This window comes from Vanessa cardui, chromosome 16 (genome assembly GCF_905220365.1).
Source record: "Vanessa cardui chromosome 16, ilVanCard2.1, whole genome shotgun sequence".
Classification (NCBI taxonomy): Eukaryota; Metazoa; Arthropoda; class Insecta; order Lepidoptera; family Nymphalidae; genus Vanessa; species Vanessa cardui.
In genome coordinates this window covers 7,166,330-7,194,197 of record NC_061138.1, presented here as the reverse complement: position 1 = coordinate 7,194,197, position 27,868 = coordinate 7,166,330, and the positions used below count along the sequence as shown (strand labels likewise).

At 33.7% G+C, this 27,868-nt stretch overlaps 3 protein-coding genes across 4 annotated transcripts; 2 read left to right on the top strand and 1 right to left on the bottom strand.

Moving 5' to 3' along the window:
- The first annotated feature begins 7,082 nt into the window (after window positions 1-7,082).
- On the top strand, window positions 7,083-9,164 carry LOC124536058 (E3 ubiquitin-protein ligase FANCL). Its single transcript, XM_047112478.1, has 4 exons — window positions 7,083-7,757; window positions 7,829-7,987; window positions 8,412-8,596; window positions 8,996-9,164. Exons 1-4 carry the CDS (start codon window positions 7,307-7,309, stop codon window positions 9,092-9,094), a joined length of 894 nt encoding a protein of 297 aa, XP_046968434.1. The 5' UTR covers window positions 7,083-7,306; the 3' UTR covers window positions 9,095-9,164.
- A 119-nt stretch (window positions 9,165-9,283) lies between these two features.
- Window positions 9,284-12,362, bottom strand: LOC124536056 (COP9 signalosome complex subunit 1). Its single transcript, XM_047112474.1, has 4 exons — window positions 12,254-12,362; window positions 12,047-12,125; window positions 10,599-11,945; window positions 9,284-9,798 (listed from the first exon to the last, which is right to left on the bottom strand). Exons 2-4 carry the CDS (start codon window positions 12,056-12,058, stop codon window positions 9,706-9,708), a joined length of 1,452 nt encoding a protein of 483 aa, XP_046968430.1. The 5' UTR covers window positions 12,059-12,125; window positions 12,254-12,362; the 3' UTR covers window positions 9,284-9,705.
- Window positions 12,363-12,754: 392 nt separating this feature from the next.
- LOC124536057 (gamma-glutamyl hydrolase A-like) lies at window positions 12,755-20,155 on the top strand. Of its 2 annotated transcripts, XM_047112476.1 has the most exons (8): window positions 12,755-12,977; window positions 13,207-13,278; window positions 13,457-13,733; window positions 14,547-14,597; window positions 16,177-16,409; window positions 17,696-17,802; window positions 18,336-18,433; window positions 19,515-20,155. In XM_047112476.1, exons 2-8 carry the CDS (start codon window positions 13,266-13,268, stop codon window positions 19,792-19,794), a joined length of 1,059 nt encoding a protein of 352 aa, XP_046968432.1. In that variant the 5' UTR covers window positions 12,755-12,977; window positions 13,207-13,265; the 3' UTR covers window positions 19,795-20,155. The 2 variants fall into 2 exon arrangements, with proteins under 2 accessions (XP_046968432.1, XP_046968433.1); XM_047112477.1 differs by lacking the exon at window positions 12,755-12,977 and having other exon boundaries at window positions 13,207-13,360.
- Window positions 20,156-27,868: the final 7,713 nt, after the last annotated feature.

The following is a 27,868-nucleotide window of genomic DNA, read 5'->3' as shown; positions in this document are numbered from 1 at the left end:
GACAACATTATAATTTTAGACGCAGCAGGATATTGTGTTTTCTCTTCTCGCGAGTCGAGTATGAGAATCAGAAGTCGATCCGACTCGGATGGGAAGATTTTTTTGCTGATACAAGATCGTAACCCCCACGGACAAAGAAAGTGGCAACAATTTGCGCAAATATTTTTTTTATTTATAGGTAAGCTCAATGGACCCAATGTGTTCATGAAAATATGTACAAAAAGATAATCGAAAAGAAATTTAACTCTTAGAATACGTATAGGCCGCTTTTCATTGGATTATAGCCAGATTCGTCATTGGAATCAACAAATTAAATTAGTTCATTCTTCTTTCAGTTTGTACGCAATTCATTCATTCATTATCAGACAAATAAATACATTAATATGTATTAAATGTGTTATTTTTTTCACTGACGCTATAAAAATACATATATTCCATTCATACATGTAAAATTAACTAAATAAAAATACTTATGTAAGCATATATTACATATTCGCATTTCACATATATTTTATTAATAATAAAACGTAATAATAAAACGCCACAGACTATCAGGAGGGCCAAGCTTTCAGCGGTTTACCTATATATCATTTATGTTACAAATACAAAGGAGATTTATTATTGAGCAACCATACCAATTAGATAAAATATGCTGATTATCTAAGCTCGTCAGCATCTTAGAAGAACCGCAATAAAATAGTTAAACTATATATGTATTTGTAAATAGTATTTTGTAGACGTGTATGTTTGCCTGTTTTGGTTATAATTGTGATAGAATTCTAAACCACGTGCGTACGACTCTCGATCGTAGCGTCCAGAAGGAACGTACTAACGCGCGAGAATTCGGGGACTAATTTAGTAGGAAATATGGAGGGATGTTGTAGTTGGCTTACCGTCGTTGAAAGATACAAAAACGAAGAGATAGTTCCCAAACATCACTAAACATCTTGCTCTAAACAAGTGGAATAGGTTTGAGGTTACTAAATATTCGTTTTCTGGACAAGTATTTAGATGTATGAACGGCCAATTAATAGAGTCATGTGTTTTATTATTTTTTGTCGTTTTTTTCTCTTTTATTGATAAGTGTACTACTACTGTTGGAAAAACAATGAAAAAAATTGAACGGGGCGTCCACAATTTTTATTTTAAAATAAGGATTTTATAAAAAAATAGAATGGATGGAATAAAAAGAGTTTCATCTTATTTATTAACAATACATTTCAATTCAATTTCATTCGTATCGAAAACGTAAAATCCAATGATTGAATCATAAAATTCGTTAAATTAAAATTCCTATAAAATTACGATATTTTCCTCCTGCAGTAGGGTTAGTAAGACTAGCTGTTTTCACTGGGGCAGTGGCGAAAAGAGAGATCGTGTGGTTGTGGGGTAATACTAGGTACTAAAGATTACGCCTGATTAATCAACGTTGTCTGTTGCCATACGTTCCCTCTCCCCCTGCAAAAACCTTCGCTAGGAATCGTAAGCTGGGCACATACATATGTATTACTGGGCACAAACACCTAAGCTGCACGCCAAACTCTGATAGAGATATCAGAGTTTGGCGTACCATGTCCCAAAGGATGTGGCTATTCTGTGTTGGTATTTACCGAATGAAACATGACTAGTAAACACCTGCGTCAGTTTGCCAAGTGGGTTCAAATCGTCTCTTCAGTCGTCAGGCCTTTTGTGGATCAGGGCTCGCTAAACTAGCTCCACATCCAAGAAACCTGATCAGTCGCCAGCCGCCCTGACAATAAATACACTCGCAAATATCTCTGTCTGGAGTTCGTTCACGCGAATTGTCACGACCATCCACGATACCGTACTATAATCGTAGAATCCAGAATTAAATAATTCTTCTTTTATTGACCGTTCTCTGGAAAGTCATTAATTAAGGTAAACCGTGAAATAAAATAGTCTCTATTTTTATCATGGACCCTCTAATTCAGATTTAAGCTCGAACTCGCTTTAAACCACTACAAGCGACATTCGAAAGGCTCACCGAGTAGGAAAGCATTCTCATTCCGGGAAAACAGAATTGGGCTGAAAATCGGTCTTGTGGTGTGATGTGCCTTTCTTAAGGACAAATTGACATCTGTATAATTGCGAATGACTGAGATATTCGTTTACGATTCGTCCAGTCCAATTAAAACACAGTGCTGATCTCAATCTCTTGATTGGGAGCACTTATAACACACATGTTACAAGTGCTCCCAATCCCACACAGGTGAGTCTTGTAGTGTAAGTAAGGATAACACCACTTTCTTACACTGCTCAGGTAATCATTTCACAATAGACAAGGACTGTCCTGAGTTTTTCCGTCAACAATCGATTAAAATTGTTATATCTCAGGATAACATATCTTATATTGAAGCATCATCTCGGTTCCCTCTTGTACGCAGATCCTATGCAGAGATTGCAAAGGAGATGTTTACCCCTCCCGTATATTCTCGAACTATCCGACTGAACAGAATTTTACACTCTGATCATTTACCCATGAAATGTGAAAAATCAATTAATGCCCTTAGAGCAGTATCTGGAATTTGGTGGGGAGTGCATTGAAACTGATCTATAAGGAAATAGTTCGTAGTAATTTGGACTATGGACTGTTTTTTTTTTAGATCCTTTCAATAAATCAGCTTCAGAAAAATTTAATAAAATTCAGTTTAAATGATTGCGCATAATCTTGGGTGCGATGAAATCCACCCCCTACTATTGCTCGACGGTTGAGTATGTTATGTGTCCTTTACAAATACGGAGACAATATTTATGTGACCGCTTTGTCATCAAATTGTTACAGTTATCTTCCCATCCTCTATTGCCCCGATACTACAGACATTTTTTCCAAACACGACGCGATTCCTGAATCTGCATTAAGCACGATTTAAAAAAATAACTCTCCTTTCAGGGATCTCTTCGTGAGGATAATGATAAGGATAGAATCCAGCATGAGGCCCTGTAGAACATGCTGTGTGTATGTGCACTGTTATAGAGTTTTTGGAAAGCTAAGAAAACGGTTATGTTTTTTAGATAATCTGCAGAACAAGTTTCATAATGATTTTTTTAGTGTTTAAGGCATTCTTGAGAAAGAAAAGTTAAAAAAAAATTTGAAATCATATCGTTTACCGTCTCCCATTTTTAAATTTGGTCTGGTAATGATTGTTTAAATATTGACAAATATGCAGTGTTTATTCGTTTTTATAAATTAGAGGAAAAAAATAGATTTAAATTGATATTTTTTTTTAAATAAATTTTGAAGTTGCATTTTTGACAAATTGAAAAAAAAAAATGGTTGGATTATGCATATGGGCGTTAAAATGATTGCAAATAGTCTATCACCTCCAAGCGGATGTACGTTGAATAACCAATAACCCTGTATATACTGATGCCTCTAAAGTCTCACTCAACGGATGCGTTGGCGCAGCTTGTTGTATACCAAAATATAAAATAGCCCTTCTATTTAAATACCCCCAGAAAATTCCATATTTTTCCGGTGAAGACATTGCTTTATTGGAAGCTATTATGTATGTCCAATCATACAACATACATCAGTTAATTATTTTATGAGACTCATTAAGCTGTCTGTTGGCCATTAAAGAAAATCCTTTTCGTAGCAAATTAAGACTTTCTATCGTTTTTAAGATCAGAGAGGCCCTGTTGTCCTGTCATCAACAGGGTGTACAAGTTCTGCTCGTCTGGATTCCAAGTCAATTAATCAATTAACCAATCAGCCCATTTCCGTCCACTGCTGGACATAGGCCTCTCCAATTGCACGCCACTGAAATCGTTCTTGGCTACTCGCATCCAGCTCCTGCCAGCCATCTTGCATAAGTCGTCACTCCATCGTGCCCGCGGACGTCCTACACTACGTTAGCCGAGACGCGATCTCCACTCTAGAACACGTTTTCCCCAACGGTTATCGGTTCTGCGGCAAATGTGGCCAGCCCACTGCCACTTCAGCTTACTAATCCGGTGGGCTATGACGATGACTTTGGTTCTCTGGCGGATCGCCTTATTTCTGATGCGATCCTGCAGGGAAACAACGAGAAGCCTTAAAGCCTTGCCGTGAGTGTCCACGTTTCAGCTCCGTATGTCATGACGGGTAGGACGCACAGGTTAGAGATTTTCCTCTTAAGGCACTGTTGGATCGACGATGTAAAGATTCGAAGTAATTTCCTAACCTAACCCAACCTAGCTGAATTCTTCTATTCACCTCGTCCTCAAGGATGTTTCTATCTAATCGCAAAGTCTGCCCAAGGTAAACATATTTTTGAACAACTTCGAGGAAGATACCGTGTATCGCAATCGGTTCCGGTAGAACATGTTCATTGAACATGACCTTGGTTTTATCCATGTTCATCTGTAGGCCGATGCGCACAGAAGAATCAGCCACCTGGTTCAGCATCTGTTGTAGGTCCTGCAGCGTTTCTGCCATGATGACGATGTCATCTGCAAATCTCAAGTGAGAGGCCCGGCCTGTTCTGGGGGTTGGAATTCGTCGAATCTTCGCGCAACACGGTTCGTCATAACTCTTGAAAACATCTTATAGACGTGACTCAATAGGGATATGGGACGATAGTTCTTCAGCGGGGTTTTGTCTCCTATTCCACGCCTCCGGACTTCTCCCTTCGAAGAGGGCATAGTTAAAAAGCTTCTGGAGTTCCTTGAGTACCGGATTACCTGCTTTTAATAACTCTATAGTAATACTATTCTCTCCAGGGGCTTTTCAATTTTTAAGCTGTTTAAGAGCAATCTCGATTTCGCCAACAGGCAGGTTCTGAGAATCTTCAGATCGAGATGTGTATCGCATATGCGTATAACCGACCGCAGAAATCCTTTACTTCCGAAACACCTCAGACCAACGCTGCTCCTCGAACGTTATGCTCGATTGCTCTTTCAATCGTAAGAGTATTGGAGCACTGGAGGTCGGGGCGTACGCGCTTGCTGATCTCGATGGTTTAGTTGCCGCTTCTCTGACGAAGTGACAGGTGGATTTTCACGTCGTTTCTTCATTAGCCCTAAAGTCTCTCTCGAATGTTTGGACTTCCTGCCCTTATGCTGCATGCCACAAAATCTTGTACCTTCTTCCCTGAGAATTCGAACTACATTTAATAGGATCTGGTTTACGTATGTTGTAGTTTTTACGGCAGCGAATCGGTTCTCCAGGTTTGACTGGAACGTTTCAGATCCCGCAATGGTTTGGAGCAGCTTTGGTCGGAGCGTGGACTTCATCAGACGGACGCGCTCGGCCCTTAAATCGATATTCAGAGAGCCTCGGACAAGTCGGTGATCACTACCGGTATTGAACCTGTTGATCACTGAGACGTCTCTGAATATGTGCCTCTTATCCGTCATGATGAAGACTATCTCATTTTTGGCCATAGTGTCGGCTCTTTGCCACGTCCACTTCCTTTGGGGCTGCTTCTTAAAGGAGTTCTTCAAGAAGAGCCCCTCCCGTTCGGGGAAGTTGACAAGCATTTGCCTCCTATGATTCCTGCTTCCAAATCCATGGGGTCCTACTACCGATTCGCTGCAATTCTGTACTCCTACTTTAGCGTTAAATTCCCCCATCTCAACGTTGTGGGTGTGAGTTTTCGTGGTGAAGTGGAGGACTCTCGATATGTCATCGAACATATTCTCCACTTTCGTACGCGTACGCTTTCACCACTTTGAGGCTGTACCTCTCGGTGAGCTTTATAATAAGGTACGCTACCCTGTTCGACACACTGGAAATTTCCACAATGTTGTCTGCTAGGGATTTATTAACCAGAAAGCCAACGCCACCTTGGGATCAGATCACCACCAGGGTCAGTCGGTTGTGGTGGCCTCCCGTAGCCCGGTGATTCTTAGCATCCCCCCCCCCCCGTCCCGCCGTTACCATCGTCGCCGCCATGACGAGGAATAGTGGGGCTGCCGGGAACTGGGGGCCGTGGCTTACGTGTTTTGTTCATTGAAGGGAATGCCCGTAAACGACACGCTGGGCAGGCGGGTTGGCGATTGCAGAACGTAGCTTCTCGCACCGGTGACGCTGTTGCCCGTCATCGGCCTGTGGTATTTAGCTACGTTTATTGTGATGGTTATACCGCCATCAGCCGGTCGCCACAGCCTCGTTTGCTAGTCGGCAAGATGCACCACGGGCAGGTGAGGTTGGCTTGGAGCGCTAAGATGTAGTTTGCGCCCCCTTACATTCGAAGTCATTACGGTATTATTGGAAATAAGATGGCTGACTCGTAAGCAAAGTTGCTACACGGTCTGGTTTATCTCAAAATTTTGTCAATTCCGCGAGAGACTTGTTCACTCTTGCGAAAGTTCAAATGTTTAAATCCTGGAACTCTTTTTGGATTTCATCAAAATCGGTTACGGGTAAGTATTATTCGGAGTTACAACCTGAAATTCCGTGCCGTCCTTGGTTTTCATTTCTCAGGCACGCTGATCGTTGGGTCATTTCCATTATCTGTCGATTACGCCTCGGCCATTCATGTACACCTACGCTAGCAAAGATAAGAGTTCGAGATCACTCGTTGTGTAAATGTGGCCTAGACGAAGGTTCTGCAACCCATTCCTTTGTCCTAAACTTCTTCATCCCATTTACGACGTTCTCCCCCCTAAAGTCCCTCGCCCTATAAATGTTGAATGTTTGTTGACGTTGTGTGTAGTCCATTTTGTTCTTTTCTATGTAAATATATTAAATATAATAAAATTAAGTTCTGATAGTCCAATTGAGTCTTATTTTTTAGTATATATAGTTTAGAGTACTAACAATTATTTTTATTGTGCCTTATTATTAACCCTTAATGTTTGTGTTGTTCTAGGTTAAGGATTAACAAGGAAATCACTAGTACTATGCTAGTCTTCAAAATTTAATTGAGTTTGTTTCCTCTACTGCACCAATCAATCTCTTTCGTGTCTTCTCCTCTTCCATCCTACGTAACATGGCGAAATAATCTGTGCCCTGTCGGCATAACTAAAAGGCGTAGAGCCATTAAACCAAGAATTGAATTTAATCTAATGCGCAGCATTTTTGATAGATGACACATGTGACACATGTCAGAGGATCAGAACAGAACTCAGAGGTACAACAGTCAACAATAACTGTGAACGGACTGTATACCTATACAAAATACGAATGATGTTATCATTTAAACTTCAATACAATTTTCACAATACAATATTTTTTTAAGTAGTAAATTACGATCTTATTATTAAGTGTAATTGATATCTGTAGTATACAATTTCCATTAAACCGGTGTTATTAATTTTATGCAAAAACATTTGATTTAATATGCTACAATTGTTATAGAACATGAATAACATGTATGAACCTAAAATAGATAGCTTACTTGGCCTTTTCTTAGAAAATGATGTAAAAGTTATTGATACAGTCAGTTTGGATATAATTGATAAAGAATTTATTGAAGAAATTAGAAATTTGCCCGAGGATGTATCTCTGTCGTTTGGTAGAAGTCTTCGAGAATTTAAATGTACTGTAGAGGAATATGAAAGTCAAAGAGTTCATGATATATTTTTGAAATATAATGGTCTTCATAAACTGAGTGTTTCTAGAGTTAATCTTCCTCACTCACAGTTGCAAGAATGTGAATATTCCTCAATTGAAGAGGTTGTACTTGCTTTTCGTCAATACATTAATAGCTTAAGTTTATATTTTCATGAACTAGAAAATATAGACACATCTTTTACTGTGATGGAACCAGTCAAACCTACCTTTAAAGATGATTATAGGAGAATATTACTTGGTTTGCTGTTCATTATATTTTTGTTGTAAATTTTTTTGTATTCAAAAAATATAAATTTATAATTCTTACAGATGAAAGAACATGGTTGCATATTGAAGTGACCAGTAATGGTTCAGCGACAAATATTCATCTTGTTGGTCAGTCAGAACACTGGCACGATAAACTACAAGCTGGCCTTTTAGCTTGGGATCATGACAAAGACATAGTGAATAACATTACAGACATATTTGGTAAATAATAACATTTATCATATGTACATTGTATGAACAAAGTTGCTTTCACTCTTTACAAAACCGAAACATTAGTACTAATTAAAAAGGTCTGAGAATAATTCAAATGATAAGGATTTTTTTTAAATTACTTTGGTGTGAATTAAAACAATAATAAAGAGTCATATACTTAATTTATATAAAACCATGTAAAAAGAAAGGGAAAGTGAGGGAATGGTTTATTCTGGACAAATGTCATAACAAGGAAGAAGTCCTTCGATAACAATTTCAGTTCACCCTACTGTAAACAAAATACCTTAATCCCATTAAACGGCTTGTGATATGTTTACAGATAGTTTTTGAGAAAAACCCAGGATTAAAAAGATAATCAGAGAAAAAAAAATCACATGTTTTTCATTAATTATATAAAACTTTTTTTTTATAGATTTGATGAAATCTTCATCTTTTGTCAAACAATTAGAAAATGTAGATGCATCAAATGATAAAGTTGACATTCCCTCTTGCGCCATATGCTTTTGTGTTGAGTTACCAGACAACCCAGGAGTACCACAACCTGTGTGTCAGAATCCTAATTGTGGAGTTTATTTCCATAAAAGTTGTTTATTTCAGGTAACAATACTAATTATATATTTCACCTATTTGTCCTATCAAAGCTGTATAGAATGTTTTTTGTCAAAATTCAAATCTTCTGTGGTTGCTTTACAGTAGTTCAAGTATGTATGTAATAAAATTGGTCTATGTAAAACTAGAATGATACTGCAACCTTAGTTCAGACTACCAATTAATCAATAATTAAATATTATCCTCAGCTTATACAACTTTAATCAATTATTATTTTAGCATTTTTCTTTACAATTATTAGTATCATCTATGAATATAAAGATGTTAGATTTTTCACAGTACAGTAATAAAATTAAAATAAATTGAATTATATCATTATTGCATTTTTTTACCATAAGTTATTATCATATGAATGTAAAATATATATACTAAATATGTTTGTTTTAGTGGCTTGTTGCTTGTGACGGAGGTCGCCTTCTAGCATTTGGTGTTGCAAATGGCAGTTGTCCAACATGTCTTCAATCTATAACATGCAGTGAAAAATAACTAACTTACATTACATAGCATATACTGTTGTGTAATTTTAATTTTTTTAATAAAGTTTTATACTACTTCATTGAGAGATGTTTTCCAAACTCATAATAAGCATAACTAATGTAAACATTGGGAAAAGATATTTGTTGCAGGATTAACTGCTATTTAGATACATACTTTGTTGAAAATTAAAAGTCAATATATTTTTACTTTTTTAATATTATTAAAAATTACGTAGACATAATATTTTGTGGTTACATAGAATAATTCTGTATAAACAATGTTGCAAATAATGCTTGCATCAGCATTCCAAAGTCCGTGAGAGCTGACAAAACATTTTACTTAAAATCAACACCAGCATTTGCAAAGGCAATATTGCTGAAACCACACAGACCTACTTCTGTATTTTTACAATAAAAAACCAAAGCGGGTATTTAATGGTACTTAAAGTGTTTACTCAAAATGAAAAAGAGAAGATTTAACATGACAAAGTAAAATGTATTTCTTAATTAAAGGCTTCGCCTAAAAAATTAAATTGCATGATACAATTTGTGTCTGATGTACAAATTATTGAAATTGCCATGTAAAAGTGTTAGATGTTGACTATTTAGTGAGATACTTTATCACAAGGGCACGGTCTCAAAGGTGCGCGGTGTGTGACTGGTACTGGAGCCAGGAGCCTCACCACATTGTGGGCCAGTTTCTCGGCCAACATTCTGTAAGAGTAAAAAATTACTGTTCTATAAGTATTATCTCATAGTTCAATATTCTATATATTTGTTATTTAAAATATAATAAGCAGCAATATAAACATAAATACATTATAAATGTAATGGATGATGAATTTTAATTAACATAAAAAGCCAAAGATCTTGCAACTAGCAAGCTATTTGATTATTTATGACAGTTAAAGTTTAAGAATTTTAGAAGCAAATTTTTGGTGCATTGTTGACTATGGTACTGTATATTTAAGCTTTTGAAAATAATATGTTTTCCTTTAGAGTAAAAAAGATCCTATAATTGAAATAAAATTATGGTTAAAATAGATAATAAAGCATTATCATTATTAGGAGAGAAAGAACATTAATCTAAAAATATTAGTAATTGAAATAAACAAATATTTCATAATATGTAGACTATGGTTCTGGCTCCAAGTAAAAATGAAATTCATTTAAATTTTTGCTATCATCAATTTTTTACTTAAAAAAGGTAATAATAAAAATAAACTTGGGGCTCCAGGTTACTTCATTTCAAATTGCACCAAAATAGGTTCAGTATTTTCCATACCATTTTTACATACAATATTAGCACTGAGTTTTTATAATCAAGCTATTTAAATTTTTTGTATAATCTATTTTATTTTATAAATTTTATAAAAGGCTAAAATTCCAGTACAGAATCTAAAAGTAGTTATACAATATGAATAAAATCCCAGTTGAATAATATTTAATAGTAATACAAAACTTTTATAGAATATATTAGAGGCATGCTGGTAAAATAAAATAAATATATATACCTTAACATGTATTTGATTTTTGAGCATGGCAGCACGTAGAATTAACATGGATGTCCGTCGCTGATATTCTTTCCCCATAGCAAGACTTCTTTCAAAAGTAGTGCTCCTCTGGTCCACATCTTTAGCATAGAGTATTTTGTTATGTGAATCAATGCGTGCTTGTATTTGTCCATCAAGTATTAATTGCATTAATTCATCTTCTAAAGCATTTACTGTACGATTAAAAGCAGCAGCCATTAGTCGCATGTCAGCTGACAAATAGGGACTAAAGTATTGAATTAAGGCTCTGTTGCGTATCTGCATGTATAAAGAATTTAAGTGTGGTGCTAAATACATATCTAGAAGAAGATTGTCACGTATCTCATCAAGTAACCTTAAGCAGGATGCATATTTAGATTCATAAAATTTAAAAATTATGTCTCGTAACTGTGGTTCTAGTTCTAAAAATAATTTAAAAGAACTGCTAACTATTACTTGTTTTTGAAGCTCAGATCGATCAAAAGTAGCCAATGCACAAAGACCTCCATATACTGCTACATTATTGCTACTAAGAAGTTCTGGATAATCACAGTGATCGATACTGGCAGCTAGAAAATGCTTTGCAGCTGACTTGTATTTCTTAGTTGCTAACTCAGCTAAGCCTGCAGCACACTTTAAGCGAGTAAGTATAGCTTGATTGGAATCTTTTCCAGGAACTTCGTTAAAATCTGGTGTTCCTTCTGCTTTAGAAACATAATTTAAAACATGTGCCCAGTTCTGCAAATATACTGAAACCTTTACTACATTGAGGCACATCATTATTATATGTTTGCCACTTGTGCAGTAATCTCTAGCTCTAGAATAACATTTTAGAGCACTAGTTAGGTCACCACAGTCAAGGTAGTGATCACCTAAGTCATCATGTCCTCTTCTTATGCTTTCTTTTATAGAATTAGTTTTGTAATTTTTAAGATCTGTATCTAATTTTTCCAACTTTATAGCAGCTTTCTTAGTTTTTGATTCCACCCACATTGAGTCAAGAACAGGGATATCTTGTGAACCCATCTGTACAGCTACATCCGGTAATCCCGCAGTTGCTATAGCTTCAGCAAGTTTCTTGTGGAGTGTTTGATAAAGACTTACATTATAGGTGGTCATGACATACGCTATAGCCATTTTAAGAGCTTCTAGTCTTAGAGATGGACAATGGTCTGCTACAAACATCAATCTGTACAACTTAGCAAAACCTGTGTATGACGCAGCATATGTCTCCAAATCTAAAGTAGGATTTTCAACCACATAACATTCTGTCTCATTGTTTTCATTATCTTCAAGTGGAACATCCACTTGCATCGGTTCCGCCGTATTCTGAAAGAACAAAGTAATCGAAGTATAGTATTATACACCTTTATTAACACCGTCATCTGATAATAAACGTTTTTATATATAAGCAAATACGGTTAACTTACCATTTCGAACATTTTATTAGTATAAACTTGAACTAAAATATAAAATACGCGAATTCCCTTGTCAACGCAGGAAACCAACCTAGAACACGAAGGTATTTTTTAACTTCCTTGGTTTTTACACAATGAAGATTGATTATTTTAATGATTGGCACTTTATTCAAACATCTGTAGAAACAGATGTAACGAGAACAATTATTATCAAAATACCTTTATCATTACGTTTCTTTTTTGCAGCGGCATTTTTCTTTTTTGACGAGAAATCTACAGGGTTACCCTCTGTAAATTTGTCAAATATGTAGATAATCTAAATATTCCAATAACTTAAAAAGTTCAAAGATATAAAATTCTTCAATTTTGAGTTGATTGTTTATGTAATTTAATTTACTATCACATACATATTATTACAACTGAAAGAAACATAATAACATATCAACCCAAAAATTTTTCTTTTCATTTCTGTTTCTACTGTATAAAAATATATAACAAACATATATACGTTGATATTAATGGAAACGGTATATTCACTTTTATGATTATCATTAGATGATATATTTATTTAAATATAGCGAGGTAAAATATTGCCTGTTTAAATAAATCAGATAAATAATTCTTAAACATTATTGAAAATATATGAATATGGGATTATGATATCGTTTCTGCTTTTTTGAATGTTGTTAATTAATAATAATGAAAATTATGATGATAATTTACATTTTTGCTATTATGCTTCGTTTGTTCAAAAAGAAATACGCATGCGCACTCCATCCTATACAATATTATTGAAATATATTACTGAAATGTGGCATTTGTGCAGCTCAGGATTTAAAAATAATATATTTTCTATCATTGCACTATTAATTTATAACCTATTTTATATAAAACATTGAACTGTTGTGAAAATATTGCAGTGTTATAATGCAAAACATTAAAGGTATGTCAAAATATTATTTTTAAGTATAGCAGTTGTAGGGCCTCGGATTATTACAAAAGATTTAAGTGTTATTTGAATATATATTGCATATAAAAACATTATTACCCTCATTAAGAATAAATATCAAACAATTAAATTATATTTCATCTAATTAAATATACATTCACCCAAATATTCATTAAATTATGCAACATTCGACTAACCAACTTCACAATATTTTTATTTTTAGCCACTGAATAAGCTGAATGCTGTACAACACGAGCAACACTAAAATAGACTAATCTGTAAATGAGTTATTATGGTTAGTGTTTTATAAATTTTATGTTAAACTTTTTAAGTAATGTTGACATAACACGTAAAATGAACTGAAAAGAAAAGTGTAGGTAGGTATTCAAAAAAAGTCACGAAAATAACTTCTTTCGATAACTCGTAGTTGTAGAGCTGATAAGTTAAGATAATAATTTGTATAAATTTCGTAGATTGCTGTTTTTCATTGAATATTTGGTATCAATCGATAACCATGAAATGGGTAATAGTCATCCTCGCAGCGTATTTCTTATATTATTGCAAAGGTGCCAGCCGCACCTTTCACGTGAAAAGCTATGTGCTTAACGATCGACCCATTATTGGTGTATTATCCCAAGAGCAATCGTTTTACTTGCACTCGAAATATCCTGAGGAAAATTATACGAGCTACATAGCATCTTCTTATGTTAAGGATATTGAATCAGCGGGTGCTAGAGTTGTGCCAATCTTGTAAGTGAATATAATTTATATTATTTTTTTATGTACAGAACCTAATCTCGTTAACACAATGTAGTCGATTCCGGACTCGTCCGAAATGAATGGGGACCTTAGTATGTACTATTTAAGTTAAACAACGGCAAGTGTGATTACTTTTGTAAATATTAATTAATAATAATAAAATATAATTATAATTTACTGAAATAGGTCTCCAAACAATGGTTACTGGTGTAATTATACCGTGTAGGGTGTACTCACCCTGCTCACTAGCCAGTGTAACAGAAGCACAAGTGTCTATGGGCAGTGGTGTGCACTTACTATTAAGTTGCCCATATTTACACTTCCGATTGCATACGTTATTTTTTAAATACGTTTTATATAAACTGTTAAGTATGTATATTTATTATTTACATTAAGTACACTAATGACTTGAATCTAATAAATGCGATAATACTTATCTACATAAGTTACCCAATTATTTGACCCATGAACCGAGATATTATTATAAAAACAAATCAAAGGTACAAAAAAACTGTATATTGGTATTTGCTCAGTATCATTTATTCTGATCTAAATGAAAGCATGTCGGATTGTCTGGACTAACGAAATCCGGATTAGCAAGACTTCTTTTATAATCTCATATCTGCGATGGCTTTATATACTATAATGATTACGATCTAAATCAAAAATCAATTATTAGCAATATGGACAGGTATTTTTAAAAGGAAAGCACAAAGGACCTATGCATGTGTCGTAATGTTACATATCGTTATATTATATCGAGTAAACGCTGATTGTTTTTATTAAACAGCAATTTAATTTCAGGATCGGTAAAGATCGTGGCTACTATGAAGAACTTATGAACAAGATTAACGGGTAATACTAATATTTTTAACTCTAATTAAAATACTTTTGATCGTATGTGTTAGAATACCTATGTATATATTATAAACGCGAAAAACAGTATGTTTGTCTGTACTAAGACAGTACTGTTGAAAATATTAAAGGAACCGTAATTTTTGGTATTAATGTACATTAATAATAAAATTTACGAAAAAAAAAATTGAAAGGCACGTAGTCGCGGGATATTACAGATAAAATATAAAAAATATAAAAATGAGACAACATCACATACATTACTCTGATCCCAATGTAAGTAGCTGAAGCACTTGTGTTATGGAAATCAGAAGTAACGACGGTACCACAAACACCCAGACCCAAGACAACATAGAAAACTAATGGTAATCTACATCGACTCGGCCGGGAATCGAACCCGGGACCTCAGAGTGGGGTACCCATGAAAACCGGTATACACACCACTCGACCATGGAGGTCGTCAATGTATGAAACAATTCAATTTGATTGAAAAAGTGGGGTAGTAACATGATTTCGGCACCAGTGACATCTTAACTGAGGGATATCGAATCAATATATACCATTAAAGCGATAAATATAATATTATATATAAAAACAGAGTTCTGTAAAAATAAGTACTTATTATTATTAGTATAAAAGTAATACGCCTTGGTCCGAGTCGGTCTTCCTCTGCGATAAAACAACTGAAGATCTATTTTTGTTTCTAAATCCGTGTATGCTGCAATAAACTGTGAATCTACTGACTTAGTATGCCTGGGGTGCCTACAAATGAGCAACGTACTTTTAATATAATATGAATACGAGATAAACAGTTTACCGCGTCATTTTATTGTATTTATTCGATTCTTATATAGTCAAGTTTTCAATTCATGATATACATATATATCAAGGTCTATCTAATATGGTTGATCAAAACTTGGAGGATACTTTATGAATCTACCTGCTCCTGTTTGCTTATGACCTTGAAAGATGTTATATTGTTGTTTACACCTTTAAACACATATCACTTCGAATGTTATCTATATCAGTTGTCAATTTTAAGTGTATAGTCTTATGTTGATGGTGTAACTATTTTAATAAATAAGCAAATAAATTAATGAGGGTCTCGGGGAGTTGGTCAACACTTACCATCGGTAGCCCATCACATCGTTCGATCTTATCGTGAAAATCTTGATAAAGTACGATTGATTTTTCCATTTTTTTATTGATCCATTACCTACAGCGTTATTTGATCTATAATAATGATAAATGACTGTTTAAATAACTTATCTATCTATTTGTAGAAAATAATCTGACACGTTCTGCGATTTCCAAGGTCACATTTTTATGTGTTTGTTGATTTTTTTTTACGTATATATTTTACATAATTAGGTTATTATAGTTGACCGGTTTATCAGCCAGTATAGGCAACTGGGGCTTGGTGTAGTGGGCCCTAAGCAGGTCAAATATTTATTTGTTAGGGTTAAAAAAATTAACTAAATATTTCTCCTACTTAAAGACTTAAAATGTAAAACATCGTATGGTCAAAATATATATTTGGATCGTACAAATCTTAATTAAGCATATTAATTTCTTTCAGGGTATTCTTGCCAGGTGGAGCAACATTCTTCAATCAATCAAACGGTTTCGCTGATGCTGGTCAGCATATTTACGAAATCGCAAAGGAATTGAACGATAATGGAGATTATTTTCCGATATTCGGAACATGTTTGGGCTTCGAGTTGCTTATTATTCTAGCTTCAGGGCGTGGTGAAATCGAAAATAGAATAAGATGTTATTCTTATAGTAATCTCCCACTTAATTTTACCCAGGGTAAGTTTATTTTTACTAAATGGAAGAGGAGGCCTTATCCCAGTTTTGGGAAATTTAAGGGCAGTTTTTTTTTTAATTTGTATCGTGTTCTTGTGATGAGAATGAATTGAAGAGACGATATCTGTTTCGACTGCTATATATTTACTCATCAGGTACTCAGTTCAATCGTCGTAATTATAAGCTGGTAATAAAGTACGTATTTAGAGATAGGTAATCAGATTTGATTGTTATCTGTTCGAGTGTTTTAATGTGCCTTTTAACAGATCATATATCTATAAATAAACAAATAATGTTTAAAATTTTAAATGGTTCTTCTATGCGTTCCTTACATACAACTAACACGTCGTCCGATTATATTGAAATTGGTAAACTTGTTATACGTCCGCACTAGAAGGTTTCTGCCCACAATAGATATCATTATACCTAATTGTTTTATACGCGTTTTACATAGAATCTTATTCACTTGTGCGATGAAACTACGGCTTACCAGTACATTATGCATAACATTACGCATTTTTTCATATTCTTTGGGTCCCTATTATTCATCTGATATGAGTCAAAACTTTTTACGATACTCTTTACGATACTTCCTTGAAGCTTTCTCGTATCCTTGGCATCGTGAGGTCAAAGGTAACTCATGCAAAAGGTCCTAGGTTACTGTTAGGTATATTACATATGAGTAAAGAGCATATAATTGTTTGTTGCTGATTAGATCGTACGTTATCTATGTTAGAGTAGGGGATGCCGGAGGACTTAGTGGTTATAATAAGTATATTGTATGAATAGTGCCAAGATTAAGAACTCTTAATTGACAATTAAGCTATGTAAGAAATAGTTTATATTTCTTGCAGCGCCAATGGCAGTGATCACTTACCACTACTTCCGCCCGTCCACCAGCCTATTACTTAAAAAAGTTGGGGCAAGTTACTATGGATTTAATTTTACTCGCATAAGTTTGGTCCTCTAATGTTTAATCTTTCTCTAAATTGTCACTACGGCCGTTGCAAACAATACGACACATTAAATTTACGACACTACTTCCACGTAGCATCGCCAAAATTCGTAAAACCGAGCATATCTTTATTTATTTCTAATGCGAAAGTGATCTTTGCACAAACGTAACAGTTTGTAACGTTACGTAACCAAAAAATACTGACTGCATTATTACCACAATTATTACCAAAGTGACGATTGATACTAATGCAATACTTTTATTTGATTATTCATGAATATTTGTACCTAATAGATTCGATAGTAAATTTATAAGATATGTTTTTATTTTTCAGATTATCGAAGTAGCAAAATGTTCAAGGAAACTCCACTAGATATTATTAGTATATTGAAAACCAAAGATGTCACCGTGAATGCTCATCAGTTTTGCATAGTCGATGAAGTAAGTTAGTGAATAAGTAGGTTAATTTTTCAACCGACTTCAAAAAGGAGGAGGATTATCAATTCTGATTTTTTTTTTCTTGTACTCATATTATAGTACAGTCATTTGGTCGAAAAAATAGAGGTTATCTCGAAAGTTTTCCGAGAGTTTTGAAAATTGGTAATTTTGTAGATTTTGACTTGCTCATTCCGAATTTTAACTTTGCCACCTCGTATCTTTGCCGCTCGCATCGCGATATTGCAAAAATGGCGCCTAAAAGTAGTTTTTTGATAATAACTCCTTTCCGACGCATTTTACAAGAAAAACATATTCATACAAAGTAATAGTAGAGAAAATTTCCTACAGTTTTTGTCATAACCTTTTTTTTTCTAAAATCAATAGTTGCGGCGTATGTAATTGTATTACTCGAGTCATAGAAAGCGATATTGTTCGTCAATACTATTAAATATTTTTTTTGTAACTTTGAAACAAGTCAAGTGTAGCGGTCAGTATTTTGTAGTAACTTAATTGATATAGAATATTTTCTTCCTCAGAACTTAAAATCTCACAATCTTACCGATGATTGGCGGGTGACTGCTCACAGCAACGACGACTACAATGTCGAGTTCATAGCGAGCATCGAACATAGAAGGTATAATTATAATTTATAATATGTGGTATAAAAACAATTCAAAGTATTGTTGTGTTCCAGTGGGTGGAATAAAATGGTAGGGATGATTGATTAGTACCCTACCTATCCAGACAATCTTGCACAAATATTTTTTTTTATGATTTACGTTTATGGTTTATCAGTATATTTTCCAAGATGTACACATATGGCACAACAAGATTGTTCAATAATTAAAGTTTTGAATTTAGCTTAGCTTATGACGCCTTCCTTTTACAATACTGATGAAAATTATAAAAAAACAAGGCAATGCTTTCGATCGCATGATGATCTGCAGACAGAACATATGATTTTTTGAACAAATTGCGTCTAAGAGTTATCAATGAAAATAATTATCGTTAGGTAAGCAATGGATAATAGTGATTTTAAATATAAATTTTCGTAATTCTTCTAAACCTGTTCAGCCCAAAATCAATGAGTAAAATATGTCTCAATTTCTCGAATGGACGTAACATGTCTCATGATTTTTCTTTGTTATATATGATATGATATCTGAACCTTTCATGATCAGACATGTTTTGCCATTGGACGGAATCGATTCAACAAAGTGTACAGACAATTTTAGATACTAAATTACTCACATACTCTCTCGTCACTCGACTAAAATACTAGCTTAAATCTTTTGTCTAAACTAGGCTTTACAGTCCTATTGTTTAAGGACGAAGGTGACCAGTCACTATAACACGACTTACACATGGAACTACAACAACAGCTTGTAAATTCCCACAGCTGGGCTAAAGGCCTCCTCTCCCTTTGAGGAGAAGGTTTGGAACACATTCCATCACGCTGTTCTAATGCGGGTTGGTGGAATACACATGTGGCAGAATTTCTATGAAATTTGTCTCATGCAGGCTTCCTCACGATGTTTTCCATCACCGCTGAGCACGAGATGAATTATAAAGACAAATTAAGCACATGAATCAGCGGTGCTTGCCTGGGTTTGAACCCGCAATTATCGGTTAAGATGCACGCGTTCTAACCACTGGGCCATTTCGACTCATGGAACTAAATAAACATACAATCAAAAAAGATTTTTTTCTTATAGATATCCATTTTACGGGGTGCAGTTTCACCCGGAGAAGAGCGCGTTTGAATGGAAACTCTCGAAGAAATATCCGCATTCGTATGAGGCTGTGAAAGCCAACCGTTATTTTATGGACTTCTTCGTTCAGGAATGTAGAAAGAATCAACATTCTTTCGCCAGCGCCTCCGAAGAAAATCGTTACTTGATTTATAATTACGAGCCACGCTTTACGGGCGTGCTCGGCAGTGCGTACCATCAATGCTATTTCTTCGAACCCAAAGGAACAGTTTCATGTAAATAATCATATGATATACTATGATCAATTGTATATAAATTAGTTATAACTAGAAATCAATCTTTGTTATTTAATTTATGTTTTAGTATACCACATTACATAGTTGAATAAGTTATTTGTGATATTTGAAATTATCATAATAATTTAATAAAAAGTCTTCCATATCTTTAAGAGCTTAGAACATAATATTATGAATTTTATTTGAAATTTCTTTATTGGTAACGAATGAGAGTATGTTCATTACTCGTAGTATTTACTTATGTTGTTAAAAGATGGCGTTATTCATTCTTTAATTCAAACTATAATTGTTTATAGATATTATTTTAGTTAAACCGTTATTCAAAATAAAATTGAGTTTCCTGGATCAGTATTTCGTTTTATTCGTTATCTACTGGTGGTCCTTCGAGCCGGATGGTATTTTCGGATCGGAATATCAAAAGGATCGTAAAAGTATTTTGAGAAACTAGGGTAGAAATTGTGTCAGATGATTGGGAAAAATTGTTAATACGATAAACAAATTTAACATCAGCCTCAGCATAGGACAGAAAAAGTTGGCTTCTTTTATTGAATATATTGTTACGAGAAACTTTAATTAATATTATTTTATATGGCATAGCATTTAGTACTGGCATGTAATAGTGTTACTATTTCTTATTTTAAATATTATTGAGCTGTCATTATAAAACAATTGGACTATAGCGTGGGGCATTCTAGCAAAAGATAGAGACATTGAAGCATAATTGTAAAACGATAATATTATTTTGGCCATCCCGAACTACTGAAATTACAATATTTATGTTATATTATGACTGCGACCTGAGACTCCGTTTGTGTGACTTAAGGCCTCATAAGTAAGGGTTTTTAATAGTTAATAAATATGAGTGTATTTTCGTCTAAGTAGCATGCTTGTTCCAAAATGGATGGCCATCGATAAAAGACAAACTGCGAACAACCGAATGTTTTAAATTTCTAATCTAATCTTGTCATGTTAAAAAGTTATGATGTATTTGTCTAACTGCGTTATGTAGATATATCACATATTCGGGGATTAAAGCATAGATTTTTACCAATTGCAAACACGCGAAAGAGTCACAGAGAGCTAGCCGTGTGCACTGGACTAACTTAAAAGTAAATTCAAAGTTTTTGGGAATGATAAGGTACCGGGGTATAAACATAAAATCATCTGCGTTGCAACTATTTATATTTATTTTCAAAAGCAAAGGGGTGATGTAACACCGTTGGAATTCTTTAATCAAGTTTTTCTTATACGTTTTTACACGTACAAAAAAAGTGTCTTGTAATATAAAAAAAAAATATCCAGAAATAAATTTAATTCTAACTTACCGAACTGGAAATTTTAGTAAAGTTTAGATCCACCATTTAGACCACTCATTAATCTATGGTTATACAGTAAAACTTGCTTATTGAAAGTCAAAAGTCTACCATCGGTTCGGAAATTAGCACCTCGGACCTTAAACTCTAAAAGTGAAAGAAACTCGGCGGGGTTTTTCTTTAAACTACATTTTTACAAGTATATATTTCATGTACAATATACATTTTGTTATTTGAAACAGTCTGGAAGCGATCATCTCATTCCCAATGCAATCAACTAAAAAGTCATTAGTGCATATCTTTTAGCACACAAACACTTTTTAACGATTCTCTTAAGTCGTAGTAGTAATCGGTTACTTGGGATAACAAGTTTATTTTTACTCATAGAATTAATAGAATCTACGTCACAATTTCTGGAAAAATCATTTATGTTTTGAGTACATAGGTACATAACATCATCAAAAACAAATTGAGAATCGACAGTCCTTATTTTATTTTTTTTCAATTTACACCTTAACGAATCACTGGAGCCCCAGTCATAGCTTGCACGATCTTCTGCCACAATATATAAATAAATAAATAAAATAATTTACTTCATCAGTAAGAAAACACCTCTTAACTTTACAAAGGTTGACTTCTCCTTTTGAGTTCAGTATGCTCCCGTGCCAGGAGAAGTCACTCTTCCTTAACTCTCTCATACTTAAATACAAACTACTGACACTTCTTAAAGACTAAGCAATCAGCCTGACGGAAATACAAATTACAATAAACAGAGAATAATTTTTTTACAAGCGTGTGGTGTGTGCGGTATATTTTCATGTGTATGGATATGCACGATATGTGTGTGCGCGTGCGCGAACTAACATATCGCGCACACACGCGTGTGTGTGTGTTTGTGCATGTGTGCGTGTGTGTGTGATATGTGAGTAGATATCCAATGAACACAAGGCTCTTAAGTAGAAATTCTGTATCTTCATAGACTTTTGAGCCACGCAGTTATTTTTGGCTTACTATCGCGCAAAGTTAAACGTTAAACAATAAAAGCACTACAAAGCAGCACCATCCACTGCGATTAATTTGCACCACTCAGACAAATTGTATTAGCTATACATTGTTAGGCCTATGTTCAGCAGTGGACAGCAAAAGGCTGATGATAGATGACAATTTTTTTTTATTATGGCAAGTTTTTCAAGTTTGAACGTCGACAAAAACTGTTATTGGAATTTTGGAAGTAAAATTAAAGTGGTAAGTTACATTTACCGTAATGAATATCGTAGATAAATGAAGCTCTCGAACAATCATTAAAGTAAAGTAAGTAAAGTAACAGCCTGGTAAATTTCCCACTGCTGGGCTAAGGCCTCCTCTCCCATTAAGGAGAGGGTTTGGAACATATTCCACCACGCTGTTTCAATGCGGGTTGGTGGAATGCGCGTGTGGCAGAATTTCGATGAAATTAGACACATGCAGGTTTCCTCAAGATGTTTTCCTTCACCGCCGAGCACGAGATGATTTATAAACACAAATTAAGCACATATATATAGTGGTGCTTGCCTGGGTTTGAACCCGAAATCATCGGTTAAAATGCACGCCTTCTAACCACTGGGCCATCTCAGCTCAGAACAATCATATCACTTCAATTGTTTTTTAAATATAAAAAATTAAAACCCTTAAAGCTAACAGGTATACCGAATAAATAATAACATCACGATGTTTTATATCGTTTGGCTTGTCTATAGTTTTGCCATTCAGACAGTAATACGCACACAAGTTTAAAAATTGAGGACAGGCAATAGGAATAACCTCTCTTAAATATGATACTTCATTAAAATGAAAATGGTAACAATTAAAGTGAGCCGTAAGAATTACAACCAATTTGCAGATTATCAAAATCACTCTTATTAAAAAAATCCATCCATTGTAACATGTATTGCAGGTCCAGTAAAAACAATTATACATCTATGTGTCGATATATAGGACAAGAGTTCAAGTAAGGTTATATCTTAGAATATTTTTTATTGTAATATAATTCAGTAAGTTCAGTAAGTACATTTCCAAGCCACTGAACACTCATATTTATGATTATTATTACGAATTTCTAAGTCAATAGCTCGCGGCTGAATTGCATGATCTAGTGTTGCTTTGTCGAGTTGAGGTCTTTAAACTTATTGATAGTTTAGGTTTAAAACTTATACAACCGTAGTTGTGTTTAAGTTGCCATAATAGTGATAATCAATGTAAACACTTTTTGTAACTTCTAAAATATATATATTTTTATAGATACTAGTTATTTTATCTCAAAGCATAAATATACTAAAAGGGTTAAGATCAAATGACCAATCATAATAGTTGACAATATATTCTGTTTGGCTATCTTCATATTCTTTATTTTGATTAAAAATAACATAATGAGCGATTTTTTTAAAGTTCTATCTCTCCCTCGAAAACTTGCTTATATTCATGTTCTGTTTTACAATGAAAAAATGACTAAATTGCTTAGAGCTTGGTACAAATTACAATAATATTCCAATTCCTACAGAAAAAGTCTTGTCTACTATCTCGCGCAACAAATCTCATGATTTTATGGGCCGTTTTTGAGGCGTCACGACAGGTACTCCTATACTGGTCTTACCGTTAAGGTGCGCCAATAGATGATTCACATTAAAATATTGTTTCGTATGGAATTTTACAGACAGGCAAATATATATCAAAGATATAACCGTTAAAAGTTGAATACGGAAATACGTCTGATGAGAATTCCATTGGGGTCATATGTCGTTTAGATAGCAATTTACACTAAAGGACTGTTTATGATGGGAAAAGTTTAATAGTATAGTGTAAAACAAAGTTATATAATTAAGTAGGAGATGCGGGCATTGATCCCTTGTTTGTGTACCTGATTGTATACCCATGAGAGATTATAAGTTCATAGTATTTGTGACCCTAGTTTGTTGTATCAATTCAATGATCTTTTTACAATTTGAGCCTTCAGTTAGTTCAATGAAATAAGATAATAACAGAAAAGAGGAGTGCACCGAACATTACAGTGTAACAAAATCGATTGCAAATTCCCGGAAGTGCGAAACGAGATGTCTTGTTGTAAACACGTAAGTAATTAATAATTTAATTTATTTTGCCGTTTGTTTTATAATCTATCTGTATATATCTATCTATAATGTCTACTGTATATTCTCCTTCCCTCTCCCTTTGAGTAGAAATTTTGGAATTTATTGCTCCAGTACGAGACTGTAATCACACGTAGACATAGACACGTAGTAGGATTTCATTAAAAATAGACACTGGCAGATATCCTCATGATGTTTTACTTCGCCTTCGAGCAAGAGATGAGTTATAAACATAAACTAAAACTAAGTACATGATAATTTAGTTGTCTCTTCCTGGGATGTAACTTAATCTACTGCGTTATACTTAAATTATAAGAACGCTAGAAAGCACAGCCAGTTGGTAAAAAATATTAAGCATTTCTTGCATCGCCAATACACTGTCAAAATAAAAGATCGATATTACCCCACTTATTAATCGCCGGTGACACGAAGAAATATAACTCTTTAATGTTGTGTAGATTTATATTGATTACCTAATAAATATCATCAACTAATATGTTGTCGTTATTTGAAAAAAAATACAACCCTGAGCGTGAGTTGTGTTTTATTTTACTTAACAGTAAATGTTCAGTAACTGTTAATCCGCTATTTCAGATAATTCCGAAGATCGCATTTTAAAGACACTACAAATCAAGGACCCTTTCGTTTCTAGTTCCAAATTTGTGAGGAAATCTGTGTGTCAGATGAAGCTTTGACTCATGCCTATCCACAAAATATAAGAAGAGCAGCATGAAGATTATAGTATTTTAATTACGAGATGAGGCCCTCGCTCAGCAGTGGGTCATTTACGGGTTTCCACTTTTTTTCTTCTGGTCAATTAGTTTCTTTAAGTTTTTATCAGTAAATAATATAATAAATTTTGATAAGTTTGAAAAAAAATATTGTGCGAGGAAAACGTGCAAATCGCCTGTCATCTGCAGAAATGGTCAGAGGATGTGCGTTATAAGTCCAAAGTAAAGACGTTATGAAACACGCGTTTTGTCGAAGTACGACAAAATCGTGGACAAAACGCGTGAAAAAATACGACACGTGGTTGGAAAGATACGATTTTTTTTAGAGTAATATTTAAAAACCACGTGCTTTTATTTGGATATAAGTAGTAATGACTAATAATTTATACCATCTACACTTTCATAGAAAATGGGCATATACCTATAAATTATGGTTAAAAGGGCTAAATATAAAAGATCATGTTTTCATTACGTCAAAAGTCAAAAAGTCAAGTTGAACAACCGGAATATACTGTGAAGTGAACAAAGCAGACAATGTGTTATTGTTTCCCGAGGACAACTTTAATTATAACGACACAAGATAAGCGTGGGCCCTGAATTATGCGGCACTCGTAGATAATACATGAGCCTCTACTCCAGTAACAAGGAAGGTTCTTTACGAGGTGAGTAATTTGGCGAAAATGCATACGGCCATAAAAAGTATCAATTAAAATATTTTTTTTTCTTTTGAAAAAAGGGATTTCATTTCATTTTCCTTTAAGGGACTTCTTCGTGAGGATAATAGTAAGGATAGAAACCTGCATTATTCACTGTAGAACTGTGTAGTTTTTTTATAAAACAAAAGAAAAAAATTGATTTTAATTGATACTTTTTTTTTAAATAAATTTTTGAAGTTGCTATTTTTACAAATTTTGAAAAAAGCTAAAAAATGTGATAACTCAAAAATTGTTCACTATTAGATTATGCATATGGGGGTTAAAATGATTGCAAATAGTTACCCCTATCACCTCCTAATGGATATACATACGTCGAATTACCAATAACCCTGTATATTATTAGTATTGTAATGTTTAAAAAAAGTTTGACTGTAGCTTTTTTTTCCTACCCATTACAATATTAAGGGTAATAACTCTGTATATATAAAGTAACTCTGAAGGCGATATGAGAAAAACATACATTATAGTTTTTATCGTTATATTTTATAAGTCATTTCATCGATTCAAGCCTGTAAATCTATACGTTAGTGTAAGTTTTAGTGTAAGTGTAAATATACAATATTTTTTACCGATTACTGCATGTTTCTGTAATGTAATGTCTTCAATAAACAAATGGAGTGGAATGAAAACCAGAACCTCTTTACGGATTATTATTCTCAAAAAATGTTCTTAGGATCTGGCGCATAATTAAACCTTCAGATTCAATGATACGATTGAACGATTTTATTGTATTTATCTTCCAGTCGAATATTTCTTAAAGGTCAATGACATTCCCTTTCTACTTTATCGGTAAATATTAATTTCCGGTAACGTTGGTGTGTTTTCACTGAACTTTGAAAAGTTGTCTAGTATTCTAAAGATTTTCGAAATGATTACAAATTCCAGTCGACATCTTTTTTATATGTTTTAATTTAAAAAGTTTATATCCTGTTTTACGATTACAGGTTACGAACTTTGTGAAATGAAATGATTTTAATCTGATTTATTTTACGAAGTTTATTGACTTTGGTAATATTATATTCCAATATTTTCCTTATTGGTAGAACCAAAACATGTAGGCAGTTAATTGGAAAGTGACTTGGGCGTGATCCCAGAGGGATATATCTTTATTGTTGCTTATCAATTATATGACTTACATGAGCAGCTTAAAAATTAAATTTAGATTTCCCTGATAATATTTTTTGTATTTTTTTTTCAATATATATCCGTAGATATTACTTTACGTAAAGTAATATCGTCCAGATTACAAGTTCTGGTTAGGCAAAACCCACCTACCAGGTATGAAACAACCACCCACAGGGTGTTGGCGCTGAAAGGAATGCTTAGTATTTCTTACAGCGTCGAAGTCTATGAGAAATGGTGAACACCTATCATAAAGGACTCCATTAACCCTTCCTACTAGCAGATTATTCTACTTTCAATAAGTATTTTTAAAAATTTGCCCGATCAAGTCGATCGTTACACTTGTGCATGTGGGACAAAATGATGTGGTTTGTGGTATTCCATCAAAACAATTGTAATACATGATACACGCACTCTATACTTATATATATATTTTTTTAACTTTTTTTTCTTATTAAATATTTTAAAATGTGGTCTCATTGACTTTTTTTTTACTGATAATTTTATCTGTACTGTTGTTATTATTTTTGGGTTCTTTTTCATTCTCTCTTTAATTTTAAATGTGAGTACTGTTATTGGCTTAATGGTTATTAAGTATTTGTTATTTTGTTTATTAACGGCTGTATGTTCTCCAATTAAATAAATAACACATTTACTCACATTTATATATTAAATACAAATACATTTAAAAAAAAAAACGAATTCAATTAGATAATACAATGATCTGATTTGAAATTGGATGCTGATTAAAAAATGAAGGGCAAACTAGTAATAGTAGACCCACTTTTAAATTTAAGGCCTATCGTCTTTTACTTAGATTAAATTATATCTGTGATGCATATCATTTTACTTTTCGTAATAAGATCTTATCGATTGTTCATGTAAAGTAATTGGTGATAAGGCAATGATAAGCATTCTTGTGAAGATAAGGTTATCGAACTCAGTGTTTTATTCTCAGAGGTTATTAGTTGATGTTAAAAGGAGTTGCTTTCAATTCAAAGCTAAAAAGATTTTATACCATGATTAATTTAACTTAAAAACACTCTAATGATAATTT